Source organism: Prionailurus bengalensis, chromosome A1, assembly GCF_016509475.1.
Source record: "Prionailurus bengalensis isolate Pbe53 chromosome A1, Fcat_Pben_1.1_paternal_pri, whole genome shotgun sequence".
NCBI classification, from domain to species: Eukaryota; Metazoa; Chordata; class Mammalia; order Carnivora; family Felidae; genus Prionailurus; species Prionailurus bengalensis.
In genome coordinates this window covers 4,293,918-4,319,087 of record NC_057343.1, presented here as the reverse complement: position 1 = coordinate 4,319,087, position 25,170 = coordinate 4,293,918, and the positions used below count along the sequence as shown (strand labels likewise).

Here is a 25,170-nt window from a genome sequence, read left to right as displayed (position 1 = left end):
TACCTGTGGCACTTTTCATTTCAACACACTTCCTTGCTTCTACCTACGGGGCGAGTGAGTATTGATAATCCGACAACTGGATAGAAGGGATGGGTGGAGAATCCCCTTAGACAAAAGACCATGGCCCTGCGTGTTCACTGGCGTTCAGGGTGTAGAGCACCTCTTCTTTTAAATTTTTTTTTTAGCATTTTATTTATTTTTGGGACAGAGAGAGACAGAGCATGAACGGGGGAGGGGCAGAGAGAGCTGGAGACACAGAATGGGAAGCAGGCTCCAGGCTCCGAGCCGTCAGCCCAGAGCCCGACGCGGGGCTCGAACTCACGGACCGCGAGATCGCGACCTGAGCCGAAGTCGGACGCTGAACCGACTGAGCCACCCAGGCGCCCCGAGCACCTCTTCTTAAACCCTGGGCATCCCAAGTTCCTACTCAATGGTTTCAGATAGTCAGCACGCAGGAAGGTGATTTGTTTTGCAGAAGTACAAGGGACAGTGACATTAACGAAAGTGTGTTAGGTGCGGACACAGTGTCTGTAATCCACATAACATTAATTTGATACACGGTGTTATCCGCACTTCGCATATATGGGACATAAAGCCTAGACCCTGAGGAACTAACTCAGTGTTGCAAAGCTATTAAATGGCATTGTCAGGATTTGACCCAGGCCGTTGTGTCTTCAGAGCCTTTGAGGGGCCCGTTGCCGGCTCACAACACTCCACCCCTGTGCTCTTGAAGGTATAGATCTTGATACACATTTTGTGGCCTTTTACTTTCGGCGAGTTGCGTTCACGTAAGCTCTCCTTGCTGTGTAAATGTGACGGAGCCCCCGCCATTTGTGTCGCCGTCTGAGACAGTGCCTCTGGAGGTTGGCTTTACTTGAGATGTGAGCGTCTTTTTGTTCCCAAGTAAATAACTTGTGGTAGACTCCTTCCAGGAAGTACACCAGCAATTCCACTTTTAGATGCTATCAACCGCACTACCTTCTAAAAAGAATGTAGACGCTACTCTTTCAGCTCTTTTTGATTGCTTAATGGAAATGTTATAAAGGCTTCCTTAAAGATAGTCATTATAGGTGGTGTTCTTAACGTGCGGTTACAAACGTGCGCTGTTGGCAGTGGGCTAAAGACAGGCTAGCAAAGCAGGTGTCGTTGCCCCAAAGCTCTTGATCTAGATTCTTAGCGTGACACCCGGAGGCTTCAAGCATCAAGGGCTGAGCAAGTTAGGAGGCCTCAGTTAACCTCAGGCGGGACTGATACCGGGGTGCGCTGCTGCGTTTCCATCTAGCAAGAATACCGATAAAAGGTAAGTAATGATAGCAGCGGCACAGATTTAGAGCAGGTTTTAGGGGGGCAGTTGAAACTGGCATTTGCTAACCAACTCTTGTTTGAAATGCTGCCAGCGAGCGCAGAGACAGGAAGATGTCTCTTGGTTTGATTGGCTCGTTTCCTGCAAGATCGTTTTACAAGATATCTTCCAGTGTTTACTTGAGTGTTTTCGACTATCTCTAAGAGAAACTTTTTCCTTTTGATGATTATGGAACACTACTAATGACGAAACTTAGATCAAGGAACGATCAAGCCAAAACCTAATTTTCTCTTTTACTTACTGGTTTATGTTGACATTAAAGTTTTTTTGTTTTTTTTTTTTTTTGTTTTTTTAAATATGGAATGATCGATCCCTTTTCATCCCAGACTTCACATCGCAAATATTTGAATAAGATTATCGAGTTCTTTTTCTACCTCATCATACAAGGTAGGGAATGTCAAGTAACACATGTCTCACTTTCAGTCTTTTTCCGTGCACAACTAAAGGTATGTTCAGTTTGAATAAGCTGTAGGGTCAGGAGGACAGCTAAACTCCACTTATGTTTTCCCTTCAAGCAGTTTAAGAAAACAGAGCTTTAAAAAATTCTTGAAATCTGAAATCACACCCTCCAAATAATTGGAATTCTAGTGGCTCAGTCGGTTGAGCGTCCGACGTCGGCTCAGGTCACGATCTCACAGTTTGTGAGTTGGAGCCCCGCGTCGGGCTCTGTGCCGACAGCTCGGAGCCTGGAGCTGCTTCTGATTCTGTGTCTCCCTCTCTCTCTGCCCCTCCCCCTCTCATTCCCTCTCTCTTTCTCTCTCTGAAAAATAAATAAACCTTGAAAAAATTTTTAAAGAGCTTTAAAAAAATCCTTGAAGTCTTAAACCACACCCTCAAAATAATTGGAATTCTAGCACCCATCCCCTGGGTCTTCCTTCTGATGCACGTGCTTTTTCACGTTAGGATAGGAATGTCATTAAAAGGCTGCAGGAGCCTCACATGCTGATTTTCCTAAGATAAGTAGTGCTTTATGTTGGACATCAACCAGCTCAGACTAATTTCTCCTGCTTTTACACTGTTGGAGCTGAGTGGACTGGAGAGAGTAGCAGTGGCAGCAACCACAGGAATGAGAGCAATAGCCGTAACTATACCCGTAACCACTTGCTAGAAACATCGGTGGGGAGATTTTGACGTGCCAGGTGCTGTGCTGAGCACGCTGTCCTGTGTCTCCCCCCGCCCCCGCTTCACGCACTGAGCAGTCCTGTGGTGCTCCCCAAGTTTACTGCCCAAGGTCACAGCGTAGCACCTGGTGGGGGTGCGACTCCGGTTCAGGCACCCGGACGGACGGGTCTCGGAAGGACCGGTAGTCTCTTCCACTGATTTTTCAGGTCCTACCAGGAAGCTTCGGCTTGAGAAGTGGTTGTGTGCCTCTTCCACTGTGTTTTCCCGTTCGTTCTTTTGTAATGTTGGGCACAAATACACTGATGCTCAGGGAAGGTACCGTTGAGGTCTCGGAGTGAGATCCCCCCCCAGGGACAGTGGCGAAAGGTGACGTGTGCTAACCAGAGTCGGTGAGATATCAACTGGCTTGCGCGTAGCCAAATAAGTTTTGTCGAGTGAGAACGCCCAGCAGGTTTTGGCGCTTCACCACACACTCGTTGGCAGCAACCCTGTCTCCTTGCACAGCGTAACAGGGATAAAGGAGGGAAGCATGTCCTGGAAGCAGACTTAGAATTTAGTGGCTCCAGGATTATGACATAGTTGCAGTAATAGAGGTAAATGGCAAGCCTGAATGAGAGCCAAGGAAACAGAATCCCTAATCTCTGGCTTGTTTGGCTGTTTACTCAACGTGGCCTCTGAAATAGCTGAGAGCTTTTTGGAAGAAAGAGCTGGAAGAGAAGAGAGCACCTGCGTTCTCAAGGCTAAGACCTCCCTTTTGTAAACGCACTGATTTTTGAAGAGGGTGTGTGTACGTTTAATATGTGGGTGTGTTTGTTTAAGGAAGACGTGGAGCTTCAAAAGGCAAAATGTTTTGTGACCCAGAAGCGTAATTGCAAATGGAATTATTCCGTCTGACGATAAAGTGAAAAGAAACCAGTTTGTAAACACAGCGCGTATGTGGGGCTCCGGCTGGATCGGCGTCTGTCCAGCAGGAAGCTCAGACCCTCTGCACCCGTCCAGTCAGCGGCGCCGTAGACAGAACCTCCCGTTTGACCAGAGACAGATATTAACCGAGCTGGGGGTGTGGGGGGGGGGGGGGCATCGGGTTTTCTCAGTTCAAAGGAAGAAAGGAATTTCACTTTCTGGCTGATGTTCTGATTTTCCCAGGAACTGATCGGAGATAGTGGGAATCCACCTTTAGAGAAAGGTGTGGGTAACCACAGCCTTGTAGCAGAGAAAAACTTCAAAGTGCACAAGGTGAGCAGTGCGGTTGCCCCAGGCTTGGGAGAGCCAGATCTGGAATTAGAGTTCTGATCTCATAAAATTCACTTCGGGCTTTTCAAACTGCCAGGCCAGCCTTTGTACTGTAATTCCTCATCAGACAGAGCTGCGTTTGGCACATGTGACGATTTCACGGAAGACGGCCATTTACTGTTACGATGGGTTTTTTTAGAACGGACGCAGACCGGCCTTTTCCCTCGTTCTCAGATCTGGAGGGCTCAGCTGCCTGTCGGCACGTCCCGGTTATTGTTGTGTTTGCCAACAGAGCCCCGAGGTGGCAGGGCCACCTGACCGTCTGGGGGAATCAAAGGCTCTATCTTAGTACGTTGGGCCCTCGTCCTCAACTGTTTTTTAAATTAGGGTAAAGTATATACCATATAAAATTTACCATTTTAGCCATTTTTAAATATGCATTTCAGTGGGCATTCACAATGTCCTATATTCCCGATCCTGTAACCATCACCCCTGTCCATTTCCAGAACTTTCCCATCATCCCGGTGATCTCTTCTTAACCAACTGAACCACCCAGGCACCCCTACCGGTGATCTCTTCTTTTTTTTTTTTTTTTTTTATTAAAAAAATTTTTTTTTCAACGTTTATTTATTTTGGGGACAGAGAGAGACAGAGCATGAACGGGGGAGGGGCAGAGAGAGAGGGAGACACAGAATCGGAAACAGGCTCCAGGCTCCGAGCCATCAGCCCAGAGCCCGACGCGGGGCTCGAACTCACGGACCGCGAGATCGTGACCTGGCTGAAGTCGGACGCTCAACCGACTGCGCCACCCAGGCGCCCCACCGGTGATCTCTTCTTGACAAACCTCTTCTCACAGCTCCTAATAAGGGTTTTTGTTGCATCTTTTGTTTCCCTCTTTTTAGTTTTCTTCATTTAGCAGAGAAACAGTTATCTCCTAAAAAGCAGATACGGCAAAAAGTAGAAAAAAGTAGACCAAGTTGGGTAACTCGCTTGGGACTGTGAGTTTGATGAGCTTATCCTAAATTCTTAATCACAGACCAATGTTTTGGATTCACCTTGTGCAAATAAATAAGTAAGCAACCTACCTCATTCTTCAATTCACTGAACTGGGAAGTAGGTCTTTATAAACCTTTGGATCTGGTTGTTATTGTTACCAATTACGGAGCATTTTCTGTCGGAAACGCACTATCTTATTTAATTCTTGCAACAGTCTAGCAAAGAAGGTGACATTCTGTCAGGTTTATGATTTTCAAACATTATATTCCACTCTAACATTTGACCTTTACTTCCGATTGCTGTGAGCAGAAACGAGGTATGGAAAGTTAAGGGATTGGTCTAAGGTCCCTTACCCAGTTGGTTAATTCAGGTGGTCGCTCACCAAACCCTCGCTTTAACCATCAGGATATAGTACCTTGTTTAGAGGCTTCTGAAGCTTTGTTTACAAAAGGAAGAATTTATCTTTCCTCTCTGTCTCCCCTGGGCATCCCTGCAAAGGAGAACCTTGGTATAGTCAGAAGAAGAGAATTACACTGAAATGTTAAGTTCTAGAACGCTATGCCAAGCCAGATAATGGTCCATTCAGCCTAGAATCCTCACCTGCACCTGCACATTGCCCGCGAGGTTGTTTATCAGACCACATGGTAGTTACCTGGCTGGTTTTTACAGAGTGGGCTGTGTTCCCAGGAGGGGTTCCCCAGCACATTCCCTTTTGGGGGCCTACGGCTTGTCTTGGCCCACCAGCCTGACCCCTAAATAAATGGTACCTGTAGGCCCTAACTGTAAACTTGACTGATATAATTTAAGCCAAATACCAGTGTCTGAAAGGTCAGAATATGATTGCCTTTTAGCTTTGATTTTCAAAGAACTGAGGAGTTCTTTTTCCCTGGCTATCTTGGGCTCTGAACACGTGGCCAGTCCGATTGGTGTCGGGCTTACCTCCACCTGGCCCCCGAATATGGACCACCCAGGCCTCATCTCTCCTGGCCAGCCTCGGACAACAGCCAATCCTCGAACTTTCGTTGCACCTTTGAGACCCACAAACGTAAAGGCGATTTTTTTCCCTTGATTGTACAGGGAGAGAACCCGCTTCAGGAGGACCCAAACACTCCTGAGACAATCCTACCTGCTTCTTAGACCCCCTTTACGCCTCCCAGCACACCTGGCCAGGACTGTGAGACAGTGGGACACTTGTCTCTCCTCTTTGGCCAGGAAGACTCTCCTTTCCTCCCCAGTGAACTTGGAGAGAGGAAATCCGACATAAAGCTTGCTGTGTATCACTCAGGCTTTCTGAATCTGAGGAAAGACAGACTTATTTAAATGTGCAAAAAAAACCAAAAACAAAAACCCAAACAACCCTGCCTCTAGTCCAAGCCCTGGGTCTGGAAAGTTGGTCCTTAATCAAACAAAAATATCAGTGTCCCCCAGGCGTCCCTAAATTCCTTTTAATAACTTGTGAACTGATCTTCTTATCAAGTAGGAATCTTCTTGAAAAAATAGAACCCACCCTGGCTTACCAAAGCAGAATTTTTTTGGAATACTGTGCAGGTGGCCACAGAATCGAAGGGGGAAGTCACAGCAGAGCTCAGAAGGTGCAGTGTCCGGGGTCTCGGGAGAAGGAACGACATGGTCCCAGGGGGCTTTCGCCACAATGAGCTCGTGACTCAATCACTCCCGCCTTTGCGCTGACTCTGTACCTTATATACACTTTTGTTCTACGTTCACTATTACGTATCTCCGTGGTTTTCTCCCCAGATAATGAACTTGTCAAGAACAGAAATCGTGTCCCACTCGTATCCGTGTGCCTAGTGTCTCTAGCACACAGGTATTCGGAGCATTTAATTTTTTTGTAAATGTGTGCACAGACTTTCCGTCTTGAGTAGGACGCCTGCTCCCTGCCGTGGGGCGTGGAACATCCAGGCCGGGGTGTCCTTTCCGAACCCCTTCAAGGAGGGAGCTTGTCAAGTCTACGGGGAGTCGACCTCACCAACATCCAGCTCCCCCCGCCTCCCCCCTTCTCTGAGTCACCCTAGGAGGACCCCATTTTCACAGAATTCGCGACATTCCTGCCAACCACGGGCTCCTGTATAGACCTCCCTGTCTTTTCCCTGGAGAAGGCGCCCCTGCTGGGCCCTCTGGGCTCCTGTCCACGGAGGACAGTTCTCAAGGACAGAACTGATTGCAGTCCTCAAGCTCCGAACGGTCAGAATCGCTACGTGAAGGAAGCCTCTGAGATGTGTTCTGAGCCGTCCTCACCAGAGAGTCAGTCATCGAGAAACACCAAGCGCTGTCTCCCAGGGAGTTGCTGGGGATCAAAGTACACTCTGCTTCCTTTCCTAAAACAAAAACCCTGCCTCCCGCCTCCGAAGCTCGCCTCCCGTCTGGGACCCCTCTCAGCCAGGCCAGTCCGGTGCACCCCCCTCCCACTGCGCCACGGCTCCCCTCGGCTTCCTTCCCGCCTCCTCCGCCCCCAGATTTTCAGACTGTTTTCATGCCAAGTCCACTGGATCCTTTCAGGGGCCTGTCCAGCCAGCTGTGTCCTCTCTCTGAGGCCTGGCAATCATAACTTTGAACGGTGTCCCAAGCCGATCCTGCTTTTGTTTCCCATGTCACTTGAGAAACAAATATTTTTTTCTAGGCTAGCTGAATAGAAGAGGAATACATCTCCCTTGCCCCGTACTGTGCGAGTTAGAGTTGCCAACGGAGAGAAACCCGATCGCATTTTCCACTTTCCTCAGCTTCCACATGTCCATCTGGGCCGTGGCACTCACACTTCATCAGAATCACTGCCTGCCAAGCTCCCTCCCGGTTCCCAATTCAGTAGGTCTGGGGTTGAGACCAAACATTTGTATTTCTAGCAGGTTCCCAGGTAATACCCATGATGTTTGTCTGAGAACTATGCCGTTTTATATTCCTATAAAACAGATTCTTGTACATAGTGTATATACTATACCTTCCTAATAAGTAACTGTGTGATCTTTTTGCCTGCCTTCAGTTGACTTTAGGCACTCAGATACACAGTGAGTGAATAAGTAAATGACTGAAAGAAAAAAACTTCACAAAGATTTTTTTTTTTTTTTAGTGTTTATTTCTGAGAGAGACAGAGCATGAGTGGGGAAGAGGCAGAGAGAGAGGGAGACACAGAATTTGAAACAGGCTCCACGCTCTGAGCCGTCAGCACAGAGCCCGACGCGGGGCTCGGGCTCAAGAACCGCGAGATCACGACCTGAGCCGAAGTCGGACGCCCAACTGACTGAGCCACCCAGCCGCCCCTACAAAGATTTTATTTATAGTTACTTCAGTCACCCTGCTTTGCGTTCACTAAACTTTGGTCATACTCAGCCACAGCTTTATTTGGGCACCCTTGGTTGGTGTTAAGCAGGATGTGGAATAGACCCAAAGAGGAGGCGTTAACTCTTCCCTTCCAAGGTTCAGAATAATTCTGGGGGTGCCTGGGTGGCTCAGTCATTTAAGCATCTGGCTCTTTATTTCGCCTCAGGGCGTGATCTCAGGGTCATGGGATCGAGCCCCGTGTTGGGAGCTCCATGTATATATACAGTGGTTTCAAGTGCCCCAGTCATTTCCCGTGTTCCTGGGGCACTTAGTAAGGGGCACCATAACAAGATTCCCTCTTTGCCAGGTTGTCTTAGAGGCATAATCGACATGGCAACCAGTTGCCCTGTCATTTTTTTCAAACAATTGTATTACTTGGACATCCGGATGGGCACTCAAGAGGTTAAAGAGTTCCTGCCAAGAATATGTTGATATTTAAATAATGGCCTGGTTAGATTATGTATTCTACATTACAAACTAACAGGGCGTAAACTGGCAGTTTTGTACACGCACTGAACTCATCTTGGAACTGACAGAATTTGTTCTCGGTAAAAGCGTAGAAATATGCAGAGCTGGGAGCCCCTTAAACACGTAAGGGCTTCTGTTTGCAAGGAGTTACCACAGATACTTGGAGGCCACCCAGAAGACGTCCTTAAGCGCAGAGCTCCTAGGCACCTCCTTCTGCCAGTGTCACGCCTCGAACTGCAGCAGCAGCGGCCAAGCACGGCCGAGCTTCGGGTCCCGGTCACGGCCGGGCAAAGCCGCGTTCCCCGTGCTGGCCTTTTCAGTAGAGCCTGCTCCCAGGGTCCTCTGCACTCCACCGCCACGGAGAGTTAAGTAGCTGTGACCGTTTGCAAAGGGTAAACTGTGGCGCCAAAACCGAGTTGCCCAAAAGACAATGGACATTTTGGCTCCGTCTTCCAGGCAGCGAGGGGACGGTTAATAGGTTGGGTCCGTATAGCCGCGGTGGCATCAGGCAGCTGTCAGACTCCCCCCACCCGTCCAGAATGTCCCCACACATACGGGTTTTGTCGTATCCGGGATGCCGGTATTTAAATGTGGACCTTTTGAGAATGTGTCGTTTTACAAAACTCCAGGGCACGAGACAGTATGTCCCCGCGCTCCGAGAGCGTGGGCTCTGGCACCAGGCTTCCGGGGTTCAACAACAATGACAAAAAAGTAAGAATCGTGTGATCTCTCTTTGCTCTGCTTTATTAGCAAGGTAGGTTCCTCACAGATGTGCTTTAAGGTTCCGATGAGTTGATGCTCTGAGCGAGGTGCCTGGCCCGTAGTAAATGATCGGCAGATACCTGCTATCAGCGCTTTGTTTTCTGATGAACCCCTTCTCGACCAGCCGTGTGTGGGGTCAGGTCCTCATGCCTGCTGTCCTCACCCTCACTTATTCCCAGCTCTATGCCAACAGGCACTGGAAAGAATAGCACAGAGTGCAATTTGGAAACCCCCAGTGCCTCAAGAGTCCGTCTTGGAATCCTTTTGATATCATAATTTATCTTAGTCGGGCCCAGAATAATTGCAAGGTTATGAAACACGCTAGTTGGAGCGGAGCGGTCGAGACGAAAATGTCCTGGCTTGCACCGACTTTTATTAGCCCATTTGCCCCTCAGGTAAAATGAGAAAAATAAATTAAATCATCATTCTTCAACTACTCATTATGTATTGTCTCTTCCTCTAGGACAGATGAAAGTCAACTCCCTCTTTGCCTTTTTATGAACTGGTATGTGCGGAGTCTGTCCTAACGCAACTTTGTCTTTCTCACGTGGCTGTCAACGCTTCCCTCTTTTTAGTTGTGAGGTTTCAGTCTTCTTTTGGCAAAATCCGTCTGTCCCTCTCCCCCCCCCCCCACCCCACCGCCCCCAGTTTAGGTAACTTCCACGGTGAAACACGTTTGGAAATTCCACTCAGGGACTGAACAGCTCCAACCTGGCTCCCAGGGGCTCCCAAGAGACCGCGGGTCTAATCATCACCCTTTAAGATTACGACTTGAAGACAAGGGGGACGTCTTTGTCAGCTTTTTAAAAAATCAAAGAGTTCCTGGAACTTTCTGGACCATACACACATATGAAAGCTAATTTCAATTTTTCTTATTTAAGGAACTGCCTGCAAACGTCGCATTTTTCTTTTAATTCTCTGTGTAGAAGCTAGTTCATGTCGACACTTGCCAAACATTTAAATCTAATTAAAGCAAGGATACCATCACGATATGCCAAGAGAATTCTTGCCTCAGGACTATTCTTTATCCCAGTGAGTCCTGATTTCCTCTTCTGGGGACCTTCGTCTCTAGCAGTCACATGACATACAAAAATGACCAAACCACTTCTGACCAGATTTTATTTAAAAATGCCATGAGCGTGTGTGTTTTTGTTTTGCTGTTGCTAGAATTGCCATTCCCTGAGACGCAGGCACGGTGGAGGATGAGAGACTGGAGAAGGACATGGGCTAGCTAGGTCTATGTCCCGTGAAGGACAGAGCAAGGTCATATTTATATTGGCAGTTTGTCGAGTTAAAGTGAACCACTTCAAAGGGACAGGAGGCTATGCTTAACTGAATACTTTGGCTCTGAATAACTGGGTTTTACCTTCTGACAGGCCCAGGCATTTAATTATAAATGACCAGTCATTTAATTATAGAATGTTTCACATACTAGAGGGAAGAAAAGGGTGTAATAGGTTAACACGTTTGATTGAGAGCCACGTTTAGATGTTTTCCCTACAGCTGTTCTCTGCATTAAGAAACTTGGCGCGTAGGAAGTGCCCGAAACCTGATTTATTAATCGGATTGCTTCTACTTAAGCAATAACCTACATCTAAAGATCTAATGTGAAATGGGCTACTTTAGCAACCATCAAAGACTCAACCATTTCCATCCTTAGTGACGCGGCTGGGTCAGAGGAAAGGCCTTCTTTCCCCCGTAGAGATTATTTGACTGGGAAAGGAAAACTATGTTTTGAACTTTAGTTTTGTAAATAAAGACAAAGCAGTGAACTTCCCCCTCAGTAGCTTCTCCTTATTTCTCAGCTATTTCCTGGGTGAAGATAGTAGAATTGAACTTGGATGAGGATGAGAATATTTTGATCTGCAGTTGAAAACATTACAACATTCTTATTTTCTTAACTACTGCAGGTCTAGTCCGTGGCTTACGAGTATGTGTTTGGCACGACTGTTTTTATGTCCGCCACGCAAGCCAGTCCTTGGGCATTTCCCACGCGGCCGCTCCCCCTGATGGGAATGACCATGGCCATGTGTCCCGTCCCGGACCCGCCCCCCAAACTCTCTGTTCTCGCGGCCGACTGAGGCCTGATGGCTCCCCCGCCCCCCAGCCCGGCACCTAAATGTGACAAGCTGTTGGCTTTCCTCTCACATTCTGGCCCAGTTACCTTCTCATCCTGGTCACTGTCATTCCAAGCCCTAGAGTCTTCATCAAACATGTCTCCCGGAGCCTCCACCCTTCCTCCAAGACCCCAGCAGACCACTTAGTGGTCAGTATACATTCTTTTCCTTTTCCCACCTTCGTGCCTTCCTACATCGTCCTCTCCACCTAGAAGGGCCTAATTTGACCCTGACCCTTCCCTGTCCTTCAAGTTTCCACTCAGATCCCATCCCTCCACAAAGCCACCTGAATCTCTCCATCAGAATTCATCTTCCTCCTCTCTTCTCTCACCAACTGCACTTTGCATGCTGTTAACACCCACAGTTGACTTTTTCCCCAAACGTTTTGTGTTGAAACTTTTCAGACATTCAGAAAAGTTGAATGAAAAGAACAGTAAACACTCACGCACTTGCCACTTAGATTCTACAATGAACATTTTATTGTCTTTGTCACACATCCAACCATCCATTCCTCTATCCACCCCTCAAGCCATCATGTGTATATAATATATATAATTTTTCAAAGCAAGTGTCAGACAGCAGTACATTTTGCCCTAGACACTATTATATGACTATTTCTCTTTTTTAGGTAATATTTATAGACAGTGAAATGCGTACATCTTTAATGTACCGTTTAATGAATTCTGAGGCATATATACGCGTAATAACGCCGATCACTGCCCATCTATAGAACATGACCATCACACCAGAGAGCTGGCTTGTGTCCCTTCTCAGTCAGTTGTCCTCTCCACGCCCATAAGCAACAGCTCTTCTGATGTTTTTTCACCAGAGACTCCTTTGGCCCACCTTTGAACTTCCTGTGAATAAAATCCAACAGGATGCACTCCTTTGTGGAAGGCTTTTGACATTCAGCCATGTTGTTGTTTCACTCATCAGTGGGTTGTTGTTCTTGTTGCTCAGTGGTATTCCACTTTCCAAATATACCGTGTTTGTTTATCCATGTCCTATCGATGGAAACTTGTGTCGTTTCTAGTTGGGGGTTGTAAAATCCTTTTTTGTTGACATGCCTTCATTTCCCTCGGGTAAATACCTGGGAGGAAATGGCTGGGTCGTGGGGTACGTGTGTGCGAATCTTAGAAGAAACTTCCAGATCTTTTTCTAAAGTGGTTGTACCACTTCACCCCTCCATCACTGATATGTGACAATGCAGGCTGGCCCACAGCCTTGCCAATGTTTGGTCTTTGGAATTTTAGCCATTCTGGTAGTTGTGTTCCTTAGTTTTCTTTCCCCAGATGACAATGATGATGTGTCTTCTCAGTGCCTGTTGTGTTTATTTGCTTGTCTTCTTTTGTGAAAGGTCTACTCAAACCTGTTGTCCCTTTTAAAATTTTTTTTTAAGAATGGTTGTTTATTTAATGTTTATTTTTTATTTGTGAGAGAGCGCATGTGCGCATGGGAGGGGAGGGACAAAGAAAGGGGGAGACAGAGGATTCGAAGTGGGCTTTGCACTGACAGTAGAGAGTCTGATGTGGGGCTCAAACCCATGAATTGCAAGATCATGGCCTGAGGCAAAGCTCTATTTAGGAGTTCTCCAAAATAGGAGAATCTGGAGGAATTTTAACCGACGGAGCCACCCAGCCACCCCTAAATGTTTATTTCTTTGAGAGAGAGAGAGTGCCCACGAGTCAGGGGAGAGGTAGAGAGAGTGGAGAGAGAGAGTCCTAAGCAGGCTCCCTGCTGTCACCATGAGTCTGACATGGGGCCCCATATCATGAACCAGGAGATCATGACCTAAGCCGAAATCAATAGACACCCAACTGACTGAGCCACCCAGGTGCCTTTTAAAAATACTTTCTATAAGTTGAAGGAGTCCTTTATATATTCTGGATACCAATCCATTATGAGATATATATTATGTTGAGTGTTTTCCCCTATTCTGTCATTTACCTATTCATTTCCTTAATGGTTTCTTTTAAAAAACAGAAGTTTCTTGTTGTTGTTGTTGTTGTTGTTGTTGTTGTTGTTGTTGTTTTTGATGAGATCTAGCATATCGTTTTTTTTCTTCTATGGTTATTGTTACTTTCTTGTCTAAGAAACCTTTGCCTACCTCAAAGTCACAAAGGTATTTTCTTCTACACCCTTCATAATTTTAGCTTTCACAGTTAGTTATATTGTGACTTAGCCTGCTTGTCTTTGAATGCTCGTGACCTGGCCTCATCCTTTACACACAGTAAATACTCAAGACATCTTAATTGAATTGCATTAAAGACTGAGATGATAATAGAGGACTCTGTCAATCTTTTAATGTCTCTGTTTTGGAATGAGTTTTATGGGATCCACCCCCAAATTAAAGGCCAGTGTATAGAGCCCTGCTCAACCCTTGAGTTAGCCAAGAATTATCTGCCAAGAATAATGGTCAAAACAACAACGTTGATTGCTTGAATCTTGGCCTCTTTGAGAGTGAAGAGTGGTGATAAATTTAGCTTTTTACCAAATTGTTAAGACATGCTAGACACGATGCCTCCTTGTTTTCTATTACATCTTCTTGTTTTATATTTATAGCCACCTCAAATGTTAAATGACGAAATCTGAGTACCAGATATTTTAAGTGATTCCTCATTATACAGTTAGAAAGTTGCAAATCTAGGAGTTCTCCAAAATAGGAAAATCTGGAGGGAAGCCAATAACTTGACTCTGATATGAGATTTCTACAAAAGAGTTACACTTGATTGATTTTAAAGTGTATAGAACCTGACAGTAAAACTTGATAAGCAAATAAACGTCTCAAGTTCTGAACCAATGCACTCAAAGATAACTAACAATTCAGTCTTCTAACATCACTCTAAGTATATAGTAATATCTGCAATATAAAAACTCTTGGGAGGGGCGCCTGGGTGGCTCAGTCGGTTGAGTGTCCGACTTCGGCTCAGATGATGGTCTCGCAGTTCGTGAGTTTGGGCCCCCACATCGGGCTCTGTGCTAACAAACAGCTCAGAGCGTGGAGCCTCCTTCGGATTCTGTGTGTGTGTGTGTCTCTCTCTCCCCCTCCCCTGCTCATGCTCTGCCACTCTCTGTCTCTCAAAAATAAACAATGTTAAAAAAAATGTTTTTTAAACTCTGAGGAAACCTATTTGGTCCTAAATCTCTATTCTAACTGCTGATTAGATAGTAAAAATATATTAAAATCATAAATAGCTTCAGGACCCACATACTGACCATGAATTTTTTTTTACTTATGACTTTCTGTAATGTTCACATAGGTCATAGAGCCAAGCTCTCATTTCAAAAAGCCAGAATGTTCCCCTAGTGTAGAGTGTCTTTGTTCCTCTTTACTGTCTGCAGGTGGGTGTGCTGGCTGATCTTTTCTTTGTTTGCAGGTATGCTTCAGAAATGTCCTTCCATTGATGACTTTGTAAGTGCCCTTGTTTCTGACTTGGATCCGGACTTCGAAACTTTCCTCATGGATTCTGAGTGATGGAAGCACCTTGGACCTTTTAAATCAAGGCCATTGTAGAGATGAACTTTGCTGTAAATTGTTACAGCTATGAACTCTCGTTTCTGCTTTCAGTATTCACTTCTGTAATAACTTCTGAAAAAGCTTAAATGGATGGAACTGGGAATAAATAATTTGTTTTAATTATTCTGGCTTTTAGCCTGTTTGGCAGATTTTTGAACATATGGAAATCTACTCAATGAGCTAATAAAAACTAGAGACTAGCGTTGTTAAATGCAAAGTATGGGCATTTCCTTAATCCAACCAGTCTCCTGTTGAACTTTTCCCCTTGCATTGATCTCTAATTGGTTCAATTAGAGACTTAATTAAAAGCAAACTTATTTTAGTTTGAAACAGTCTTTAGAAGAGTTATACGTGTAGTTCTTTTGAATGGTTGCCACTTGAAAATGCACATGGAGTAATTATGGTTTCCAAAGTACTTGTAGTTGACTGCACTGGGTTCGTCTGAGTGCTTGGGCACTGCACAGGTGGACTCAGGACAGAGAGGACTTGAACTCATGCTTTTCGGGCTTGATTATGAAGGTAGAAAGGGAAGGACAATCAACCAGCCATGTGCCAAGATCCAGCAACTGGTAAACAAGGAAAGTGGGATTCAGGCCACGTCTGCCTTCATCCTGAACCCGTCTGCTTTGCATCCTTGCATATTGTATCACTGCCTGTTACTAATAGGAGCGAAATTCTTCAGTGGGTTTTTCCTACCATCAAAGTTAAGAATCTAATTATAGACTTGAGCTGAAAATGGCATCCGCTAACACCCTCTTCTGCTTCTCACTAAATGACCAAAGATGATGCAAACGGCAAGATTTAAAATTCCCACAGCTAGAACACATGTCCAGCCTATTCATAGGATCTGGAGGAATTTCTACAAGCTCGGAAACAGATGAGACCGGATGAAGAAATGTCAGTGGCCCACGCGTCCCGGATCCCCCTGGGCGCGAGGCTGACAGACCTTCCCTTCTGCCCCCACCTCCTGCTCGCGCTGAGAAACCCGAAGTGTGCACCTGCCAGAAGGCAGAGCCGCTGGCCTACCACCAGGGCGGGACGCTTACATTGGCCAGGGTGCTGCCATTTATCGCGTTTCCGCCTCCTCCCCATTTGAATCTCTCCGTGTGCGAACACTTGGAAACTGCATCTCACAGCGAATACTTGGGCAGGAAGCAGGGAATAGGGCAAGCCTGCCAGGGGAGCCGTCTCTATACCCAGAACCACACTGGGGAAGGGCGGGCTAGGCTTGGCAGGGTGATGGCCACAGGAAGAGCCCCGATCCTGGTGCCCAGGGAGGAATGCAACTGTGTCCAAGCTCCACCCCGTTTTATCAGTCCCTGAGCCAAGGAAAGGAAAGATCTTACCGGACGAACTCACAGTACACAAACGCTAACTCCGTTCTGGGAATGGACTTGAAGACATCAACCCGCCGGTCAGAAACGGTGCCCCTGGGAAACCCAGAGAGAAGCCTCTGGGTCTTTTCCTCGCCCAAGGTGAGGGAGGAGGAGACTCTGTGTGGAGCCTCTGTACAAACAGAAGAAAAAGGAAAGGGAAAGACTACTTGGAAGGTAATAACTTGGAAAATTATTTTTTAAACTTTTTTTAATGTTTATATATTTTTGAGAGAGAGAGAGAGAGAGCAAGCAGGGCAGGAGCAGAGAGAGAGGGAGACACAGAATCCGAAGCAGGCTCCAGGCTCTGAGCTGCCGGCCCAGAGGCCGACGTGAGGCTCGAACCCACGAGCTGTGAGATCCTGACCTGAGCCGAAGTCGGACGCCCAACCGACTGAGCCACCCAGGCGCCCCTGAAAATTATTTTTTAAAGGAAGTAAATAAAGCACATTGTAGGAAACCTCTCTGGTATTCTCAATGAGATTTGAGAAAACACACTATTAAATGAAGCCATAAAAGAAAAGCTGAGCAAAAATAAGGTAATAGGATAAGCTAAAAAAAAAAAAAAAAAAAAAAAAAAAAAAAAGGCAGAGAAACTGAGACGTGAGTACAGTGATTTAAAACGTGATCCAAGCAGAAAAGAGCAAGACTGTCGAGGTCAACCTTGAGAAGCATCTCCGGGTGCAGCTCAAAGAGATGTGGTGAGACCGACGGCCAGGTGGCCGAGAGGGGCACCACCTCCTCTGGGTGACAGAATTCTGAGGAATAAAGGCAAGAGCAGAAGATCAATTCTTCTGCATTCCCACGGCTCAAAACAGCCTCCAGCACTTTGGAGTTGCTCTGGTGGATACATGCCATTCCGGGGATTTAAGGAAACTTTTTTGAGATGGGAAGAAAAAATAAGCGTGCAGTTTAACAAGGGGATTTTGATGGTTTGCCCAGTAAATGTGAACGTACTTAATGCCACTGAACTGTACACTTAGAAGTGGTTAAAACAGTAAATTATACCTTAGTGCATTTTAGTTTTTTTTAATTAAAAAAAAAAAAAGAAAAGAATCCTGCATTCCAGACCAAAACAAATAAAACAGTGAAAAGAGACCCTTGCGTAGACGCAATCTGCCTGTCCTTTGAGAGGTTAATTACGAATATAATTAAAATTCTAAGCCAGCGGATCCCAAATTGGGCTTTGCAGAACACTTCCCAGTAGCTGTTACTTGTGAACTCAGAAGGGTCCTGTTGTGAAATACGTTTGGGAAATGCTAACGAAGTGTGGAAAGTTAGCAATCCCGCAATTACAGAACATCTCTAGCATTGCATATAGGAACCAGTATTTCCCAAACACATTTGATCATAGGACCCTCACCCCCTTTCTTGGAGTACCTATGGATGACATTTTGCACAAAGCTGGGAAGTAACTACTAAAAACATTCAGCCGGAAATAACAGGCTTACACATAAAGGAACAAAAAATTACGGTGATCCCAGAATGCAGTTGTTCATCTTCATTAAATGCCAAAGGACAACGAAAAAAAGTTTTGAGAGGTAAAGTCTGAGATGCAGAATAGCATTCTCAGATATATAAGGGCTCAGGAAACATCTAAGCTTTGTACCTTTCTTTAAAAATTGCTAAAAGAAAAAATACTTTCAGCCAAGCATCAAAGGAAAGGAAATCCCTATGGAGCTTCTAAGAATGCAGAGGGGTCACTGCCTCTTTCAAAATAACAGCTGGATAAATCATAAAAGCAAATTATTTTATTATGAATGCTTTTCCTTATGATGGGAATAAACCCATAAGCGCACAGCAATTCCTCGGGGGAAAAATTCTCTCCTGTAACCATGATATACCACCAGCTTCCAAAAATCCAATTCGAAGTACTTATGAATATATAAGCACGAAAAAAATCACGTAGAAAAAGAACTGTAGGAAAATGAATAAAATGTTAATGTGGTTATCTTTAGTGTTTGGAGATTGGCCTTTTCTTTTTCTCCATTCTTCTTCTTCTATTCCCAAACTTTAAAAAAAGTAGGCGATATGTTAATTTTAATCATTGAACATTTACAGAAAGTTTAATAATCATGAGAGAGCCAAATTGAAAGAATTTTTCCAATTCTGAAGAAATGCTTGGCTGCTGGAAGCAAATTCAGAAAACGTCTCTGGGACGTTCACAGAACAATTTGTGCAGACAGACGTTGTATTCACACCCAAGGTCTAGTCTGGTTGGTAAAAGTGATTGAGCTAAAACACTAAACGACGACAGTGCTCGACATTCGTGTGCCCTTTTTCAGTTTACGGAAAACTTTGTCGTGTAGTTATCTCATGGGATGCTCCTCACCTTTGAGGCAGGCGGGCTTGGTGACCTGTCTGGTGGCACAGCGCCGGTCACTGGCAGACACAGGACCAGAGCCAGCTTCTTGGGTTCCTTGCCAACTTCACTACCCTTCCCACTTGATACACGTCTTCAGGGGAACATGCGTGTTTTCTGCAGGCTCTCAAGTGTACACATAGACATGGATGCAGTGTTGTATGGTCACATGACCCATTGAGGAGGCCAAGGGGCCCATGGGCAGATAGAAGACACAGCAGAATATGATACAATGTTACAACATCAGACCGGGAAAGCCAAGGACTTGCATTAGGGAAGATTGGGATACATCACGGTTAGAACACTTAGCAAGTCCTAGAGCTCCTGAGAGGTCAAAGGCCAGGGGAATTTAATCATGACAACATGAGTTGGTCTCCTTACGTAAGAGCAACATCAGCACCCTGTTGGGGGTGAGGGACACAACTATGCAGTCACTCGGGTACATACAGTAGCCGAGGTCCTGAGAACCACTTGGAACACACAAAAACACGCACGATAGGAACTGTGACGTGTAGTATGTTTGTCTCTCACGCCTATCCATGTGGGAATTCTCAGCACGGTTGGTATTTGTTCAGACTGAATCACTTACAGCTTTCTAAGCCCTGTGATGGGTGCTCTAAATAACAAGGATGATTAAAATCTGAATTCTGCCCTCAACACTGCTAACTGTGTAGTCGACAGGTGCCGAAGAATGAAGGGACTTCTAGTGTGTGGTTACAGGTTAGACCAGAATGTAAGAGCAAGTACGTCTTCAGGGAGGTCTTGAGGGAAGTGACAGGGAGGAACGAGAAAAGGGACCGAAATGAGAAAAGGGACTGAAGTGAAGGACTGCCTCCGTGAAACAGATGAGCAAAGGATTCCAGAACAAAGAGGTGACCGCCGCCCCAAAAGAACCAGAGAGACTGAAACCTAGACAGATTATTTTATATCCATTCCCCCCACAAAATACAAGATGCTGATTTTAAGGGGATTTTTATTTTATATTTTAGAGAGTGCTTGCTAGTGGGGGAGAAGGGGCAGAGGGAGAAAGAGAACAAATCCTAAGCAGGCTCCACGCTCCGCACAGAATTCGGGGCTCGGTCCCACGACCCTGGGATCGTGACCTGAGCTGAAATCAAGAGTCAGATACTCAACCGAGTGAGCCACCCAGGTGCCCCTAGAAGACACTTCTAAAGCGTGTTGCTTACCACACCGTGTTGCTACCAAAGAACCTTGCACGGAGTCCCTGTTGAACGTTTGAAAAAAATGCCAAGCAAACTGTTGGGCAAACTGATAGCTGGTGGCATCCCGGGCCCTGTGTGCCTTCCGCCTCACCTGTGCCTTCTTAAGGCAGCTGCTTCTGCCTGGAACGTCCTTCCTTCTGTTCCACATGCCCAAATCCTACACGCACATCAGGTTGCAACTCCGAGGCCACTTGCCTGAGACCTGGTTTCCCTTTTTTGATCTTAACTTATGGCATATAATTAAATCTTTTAAAGAGCTCTAGTGCTTTCTACTTGATAATGTATGTGTTTGTGAACATGTTTATCACCCCTGCTGCTAGATTGTTAATTCCCCAAGGGGAAAGGCTACATCTTTTGTTGTTTTGGGGTGGGCCCCTCACGACGTCTTGCACGTTGTAGTAGCTCAGTATTTACCTAATGGATATTGCGTGTTTTGTGGAGTTCTGCGCAATCCATATATTATTGTGCTTTTTCTTCTATACCGTGAGTGGGAGGAGCCTGAAGAGAGAGTCAAGAGAACTGAGGGGAAAGGAGGTCTGAGCAGTTTCTGTGTCCCCGGCACCCAGCAGTGGGTGACACACAGCCATTGCCAGTTGTTGAACTGAACAAGATGGGAGGAGAGTGTGGATCGTGTTGGCTAAGGCAGGGAAGGGTTTCCGGAGTGGGGATAGCGATCGCGTCCAGGGCCACAGAGAGTCAGGGGCAGGGCGGGCCATAGCTCCTACTACACCTGGGGACTAAGAGAATGTGAGCGGAGAGAGAAACCAGATGAAAAATGAAACCAGAAGCGACGAGTGTAGGTCATTCTGTCAAGAAACCTGGTCAGGATAATGGCAAGGGTGATGGGATGGCATCAGATCTCACGATCACATGCCTCTGAGGAACGTAGAGTTGGATGAGTCCACATTGTCCCCAGAGGTGTGTGAAGAGTGTGAAATGATGTATTACACCCCCCGTCACCAATCACAGGGCTTTGCAGTGTTGTGGCTGGCTTATGCGTCACGTTCTCCAGATAGACATCGTGATGGCTAATTTTATGTGTCAGCTTGGCCAGACCCCCTCAGATAGGTGGCCTAACATCATTCTGGATGTTTCTGTGGGGATGTTTTTCAATGAGATTAATGTCTAGGTTAATCAATAATCTGGGTGGTCCTCACCCAATCGGTCAAAGCCTTGAATAGAACAAGAGACTACCCTTCTACAAGCAAGGATGAATTCTGCTGCAGACGACCTTTGGACTTCATCTGCAACATCAGCTCTCCTGGGTCTCCAGCCTGCCCACCCACCCTGCAGATCTGGACTTGCCAACCTCCATTATCATGTGAACCAATTCCTTACGATCAATCTCCTTCTCTCTCTCTCTCTCTTCCTGACCCCCAGTGTATTTTTATTCTATTTCCCTAGAGAACCCTATTTCAGATTTTAACAAGGCAGGTCTCATCCAAGGGAGACAGTCAAATGGAAGGCCTATTAGTCATGGTAAGTGAGGCATAAGGAAAAGAACTGGAGAGAGCCTGGAGGAAAGACATGCTGGCTGACTGCAGACATTTTTAAAAACTGCTATGTGGGAGGAGGGACAGCCTTTACAGTCCCCAGAAAGGCAAAACTATCAGTGACCTAAAGCCACAGAGGCCGTCTAGTTTTGACTCAGTATAAAGGATATCTTGCTAATAACTTGAGCTGCTAACAATGACACAGGGCCCTTCCATTACTGGAAATGTTCGAGCGGAAGCTGATAAGCGCCTAGCAGGGATGCTTCAGAAGGAAGTCCTGCTTGGGGATTGATACAACTCCAAGTGTATCAGAAAGGTTTGAAAGGGGATTTAGAAAATCCAAGCCAGGGAAACAGAGCCAGTTCAGGTCCTTTGAGAAGCAGATGGTGAGACAGGCTTAGATGCACAGATTAATTGGGGGAAATGCATGTGAAGGATAAAGAGGAGGTAGGAAAAGTTTGCAGGGAGAGCCCTTAGACACTGATGAAGGTCAGACAGCCGTGAAAGGAGAGCGGTGGGGAAGGAATATCAGGCAAGAAGAAGCAACTCAGAACTCTGAGAAGGTTTTGGGCAGGCCAGTGGGGAGTCTGCAAGTCAAAGTTGCTCACCAGAGGGGTCCTGCCCCCCCCAGAAACTATCCAGCATTCATATGGAAATGTAAACGACACAACACCCCAGGCCATCTTGAAAAAGAACAAAATCGGAGGACTCACCCTCCCCAATTTCAACACATACCACAAAGCTACTGTAATCCAGACAGTGTGGTACTGGAATGAGGATAGACATACAGGCCACTGGAATAAAATTGAGAGTCCAGAGATAAAGCTTTACATTTACGGTCAATTGACTTTTGACAAGAATGCTGATTTCCTTCCAATGGGGAAGGAATACTCTTTCCAGCTAACGGTTCAGGAATAGCTAGATAGTCACATACAAAAGAATGAAATTAGACCTCTACGTCTTCACCCCATATACCTACAAATGAATTATAGGCTTGAGTATAAGAGCTAAAACTGTAAACATAGGTGTACCTTTTTATGACCTTGGGTTAAGTAATGGGTTCCTAGATAGGACACCAAAAGTACCAGAGACAAAATAAAAAACAGATAAATAGGACTGCGTCAAAATGTAAAACTTTTCCATTTTGCTGCAAATTACACTAACAAGAAAGCAAAAAGAACCCACAGAATGGGAGGAAATATTTGCAAATCCTATCTTTGATAGGGGACTTGAATATAGGGAACTTTTATGACTCAACAATAGAAGGGCAGCATAACCCAATTAAAAAATGGGCAAAGGAGCTGAACAGATATTTCTCCAAAGAAGATACACATACAGCCAGGAAGCACATGAAAAGATGCTTCCCGTCATTAACCATTGGGGAAATGCAAATCAAAAAGACAGTAACAAGCCCTGTGGGGCTGTGGAGACACTGGAACTCTCCCATTGCTGATGGGAATATAAAATGGTGCAGCTTCTTTGGAAAACAGTTTGGTAATGACTCAAAAAGTTAAGCATACAGTTGTCATATGACTCAGCAATTCTACCCCCGGGTATATACCCGTGAAATGAAATAGGAATATATTAAATATATTAGATCTATTGGATATTTATCTGAATATATATTCATATAACACATTCATATGTGAATGTAAAATCTTCATAAACCCCAAAATTCATACATGAATGTTCATAGAAACTTTATTCATAATACGCAAAAAGTAGAAACTACCCGCAGTTCATCAAGTGATACGCAGAGAAACAAAAGTGGTATAGCCACGGAGTGGAATGTTCCTCAGCAGTAAAAAGAAACAAAGCATTGTTACGTACTACACCGTGGATGAACCCTGAAAACATGATGCTGAGCGAAAGACCAAGAATTGTATGATCCTAATTATATAAAATCTCCAGAGTAGACAAATACAGAGAGGCAGAAAGTAGATTAGTGATCACCTCGGAAATGGGAGCTGGAGGAAATGGGGAGTGAGTGATCACGGGTGTGGGGTTTCACTTGGGGATGATGGAAATGATCTAGAATTAGTGGTGATGGTCGCACCACTCTGTGACGATACTGAAAACCATTGAAGTATATGCTTTAAGTAAGTGAATTTTGTGGCATATTAATCACGCTTCAGTTAGGCTGTTAAAAATAGCGCCAGAAACGGTCCAGCACCAGTACCCTCGCCACGGTCCGTCACTGAGTGGAGTCCCCTGCCCAGGGGAAGCCCAGCCCACCAACCCTGCTGTGCTGGACCCCAAGGCTTAGCCACTGGTGCTGTCAGTCAACTGTAATCCCCAGCGCAGGCTCTCTCGAGGAAGATCTAAACAGTACATTTCCACAGCGCCCACAGAAACCGCGGACAGTCCCATCAAATTTGCATGAAGTTATTTTCAGAGAAAGCATTGTGCTATTGCAATGAGTCCTTCTGCCTGGCATCTCATTTAACAGACATCAATTCTCTGTGTCCCGCTGTGAAACAGATGCCGTGCTGGGGACTGGGGAAAATCTGGTCACAACGGGGCTCGGACTCACAGATCGCGAGATCATGACCCGAGCCGAAGTGGACACTTAACTGACTGAGCCACCCAGAAGCCCCATCATAATTATTTTTAACCAAGGATACGCTTACAGAATTTAAATTTGTCCAAGACCAAAACGCCAGTAAAAAGAAGTTACCAACATCCAAATTCTATTCTTTCCCAAAGAGCTGTCTATGTTCTGTGGTTTTCACTCCCTGGTGGTCACCCCCGTCCCACACGGCAGCAGCGAGAATCAGCTACAGCTTAGTAACCCCAATGGGGAAAGGACACCTGTTTCACGATGGCCCTAGCACGTCCCCGGGTTGATTCTGATTGGACCCATCTTGGTCACATGCTCAGCCCTGAGCTAGGCACTGTAGCTACAGGGGAGCTCTGATGCATGGGTCATGTGAGGATCACATGAAGTCTGGGTCATTAGTCAACCCGGGACGTGGAAGAGGGCCACTCAATTGGAAGCATGGTCTGAGCAGGAAGGAGGGCAGCTACACAGAGGGAAATGGTCACAGGAGGCCGACTGTCAGCAGAAGAGGATCCTGGACAGATGAAAACAACAGAAGAACCACCACCGAGGAGGGATTATGGTGCTTTGTGGGGCAGAGTGAGGTGCTAAGAGCTATGGCCGGAAGCCAGAGTCCACCAGAATGGACAGCTGTCCAACTGTAGCTGCTCTTCTGTACCCTTGAGACAAAGGTGGTGAGCCCCCCTAGAGCCTGGCAGAGGAGGAGAATGGAGGTGCAAGATTCCACACACATCTGTCCAATTTACCTGCAAGATCGCTAGTTCCCCGGGCGCAGGTGCTCGCCATCGTGTGAGAGGTGGTGCAGGCTGAAGGCAGGGGCTGCTCCACGATAGAGCAGTGAGGTCTCACTTGCCTAACCTTAGCATCCTAGGATAGAGAGGGCCTTCCCGAGTTCATCCAACCCACCTCCGTTTCTTCAGTCTTGAAAGAACACCTAGCTGCTCACTGTTTCCCCCGTCACTGCCCTTGAGGTACCGGGAACCTTATTAAAATGTCACTTATCCTTCCGTTCAGCAATACGTTGGTCAAACATCTGTTGAGTGTCCATTATGAGCCGAGTGCCCTGCTGGTTGCTGTGGCCACAGAGACGGAGGAGACGTGCTCCCTGGCCGAAGGAGCTCGAAATCGAGTGGAAAAGAGATCCGTAAATAAGTGATTATCATACACAGTGAGGTACCAGAACTGCCCTGGTACAGGATGTATGAGGGCTGGGAGGACGGTGAGGGGCACAGTGATGCCAGGGAGCCT

General features: G+C 46.0%; 1 protein-coding gene across 2 annotated transcripts in view; it reads left to right on the top strand.

The window, feature by feature from the left end:
* LOC122480630 (mitochondrial intermediate peptidase) overlaps positions 1-15,034 on the top strand; it is a 157,313-nt gene extending 142,279 nt beyond the window's left edge. For both annotated transcript variants that reach the window (XM_043575263.1, XM_043575273.1), the window contains one exon: positions 14,772-15,034. In XM_043575263.1, coding sequence (XP_043431198.1) covers positions 14,772-14,869 — 98 coding nt within the window. In that variant the 3' untranslated portion in view covers positions 14,870-15,034. The remainder of the gene's footprint in view (positions 1-14,771) is intronic.
* The last annotated feature ends 10,136 nt before the right edge of the window (positions 15,035-25,170 follow it).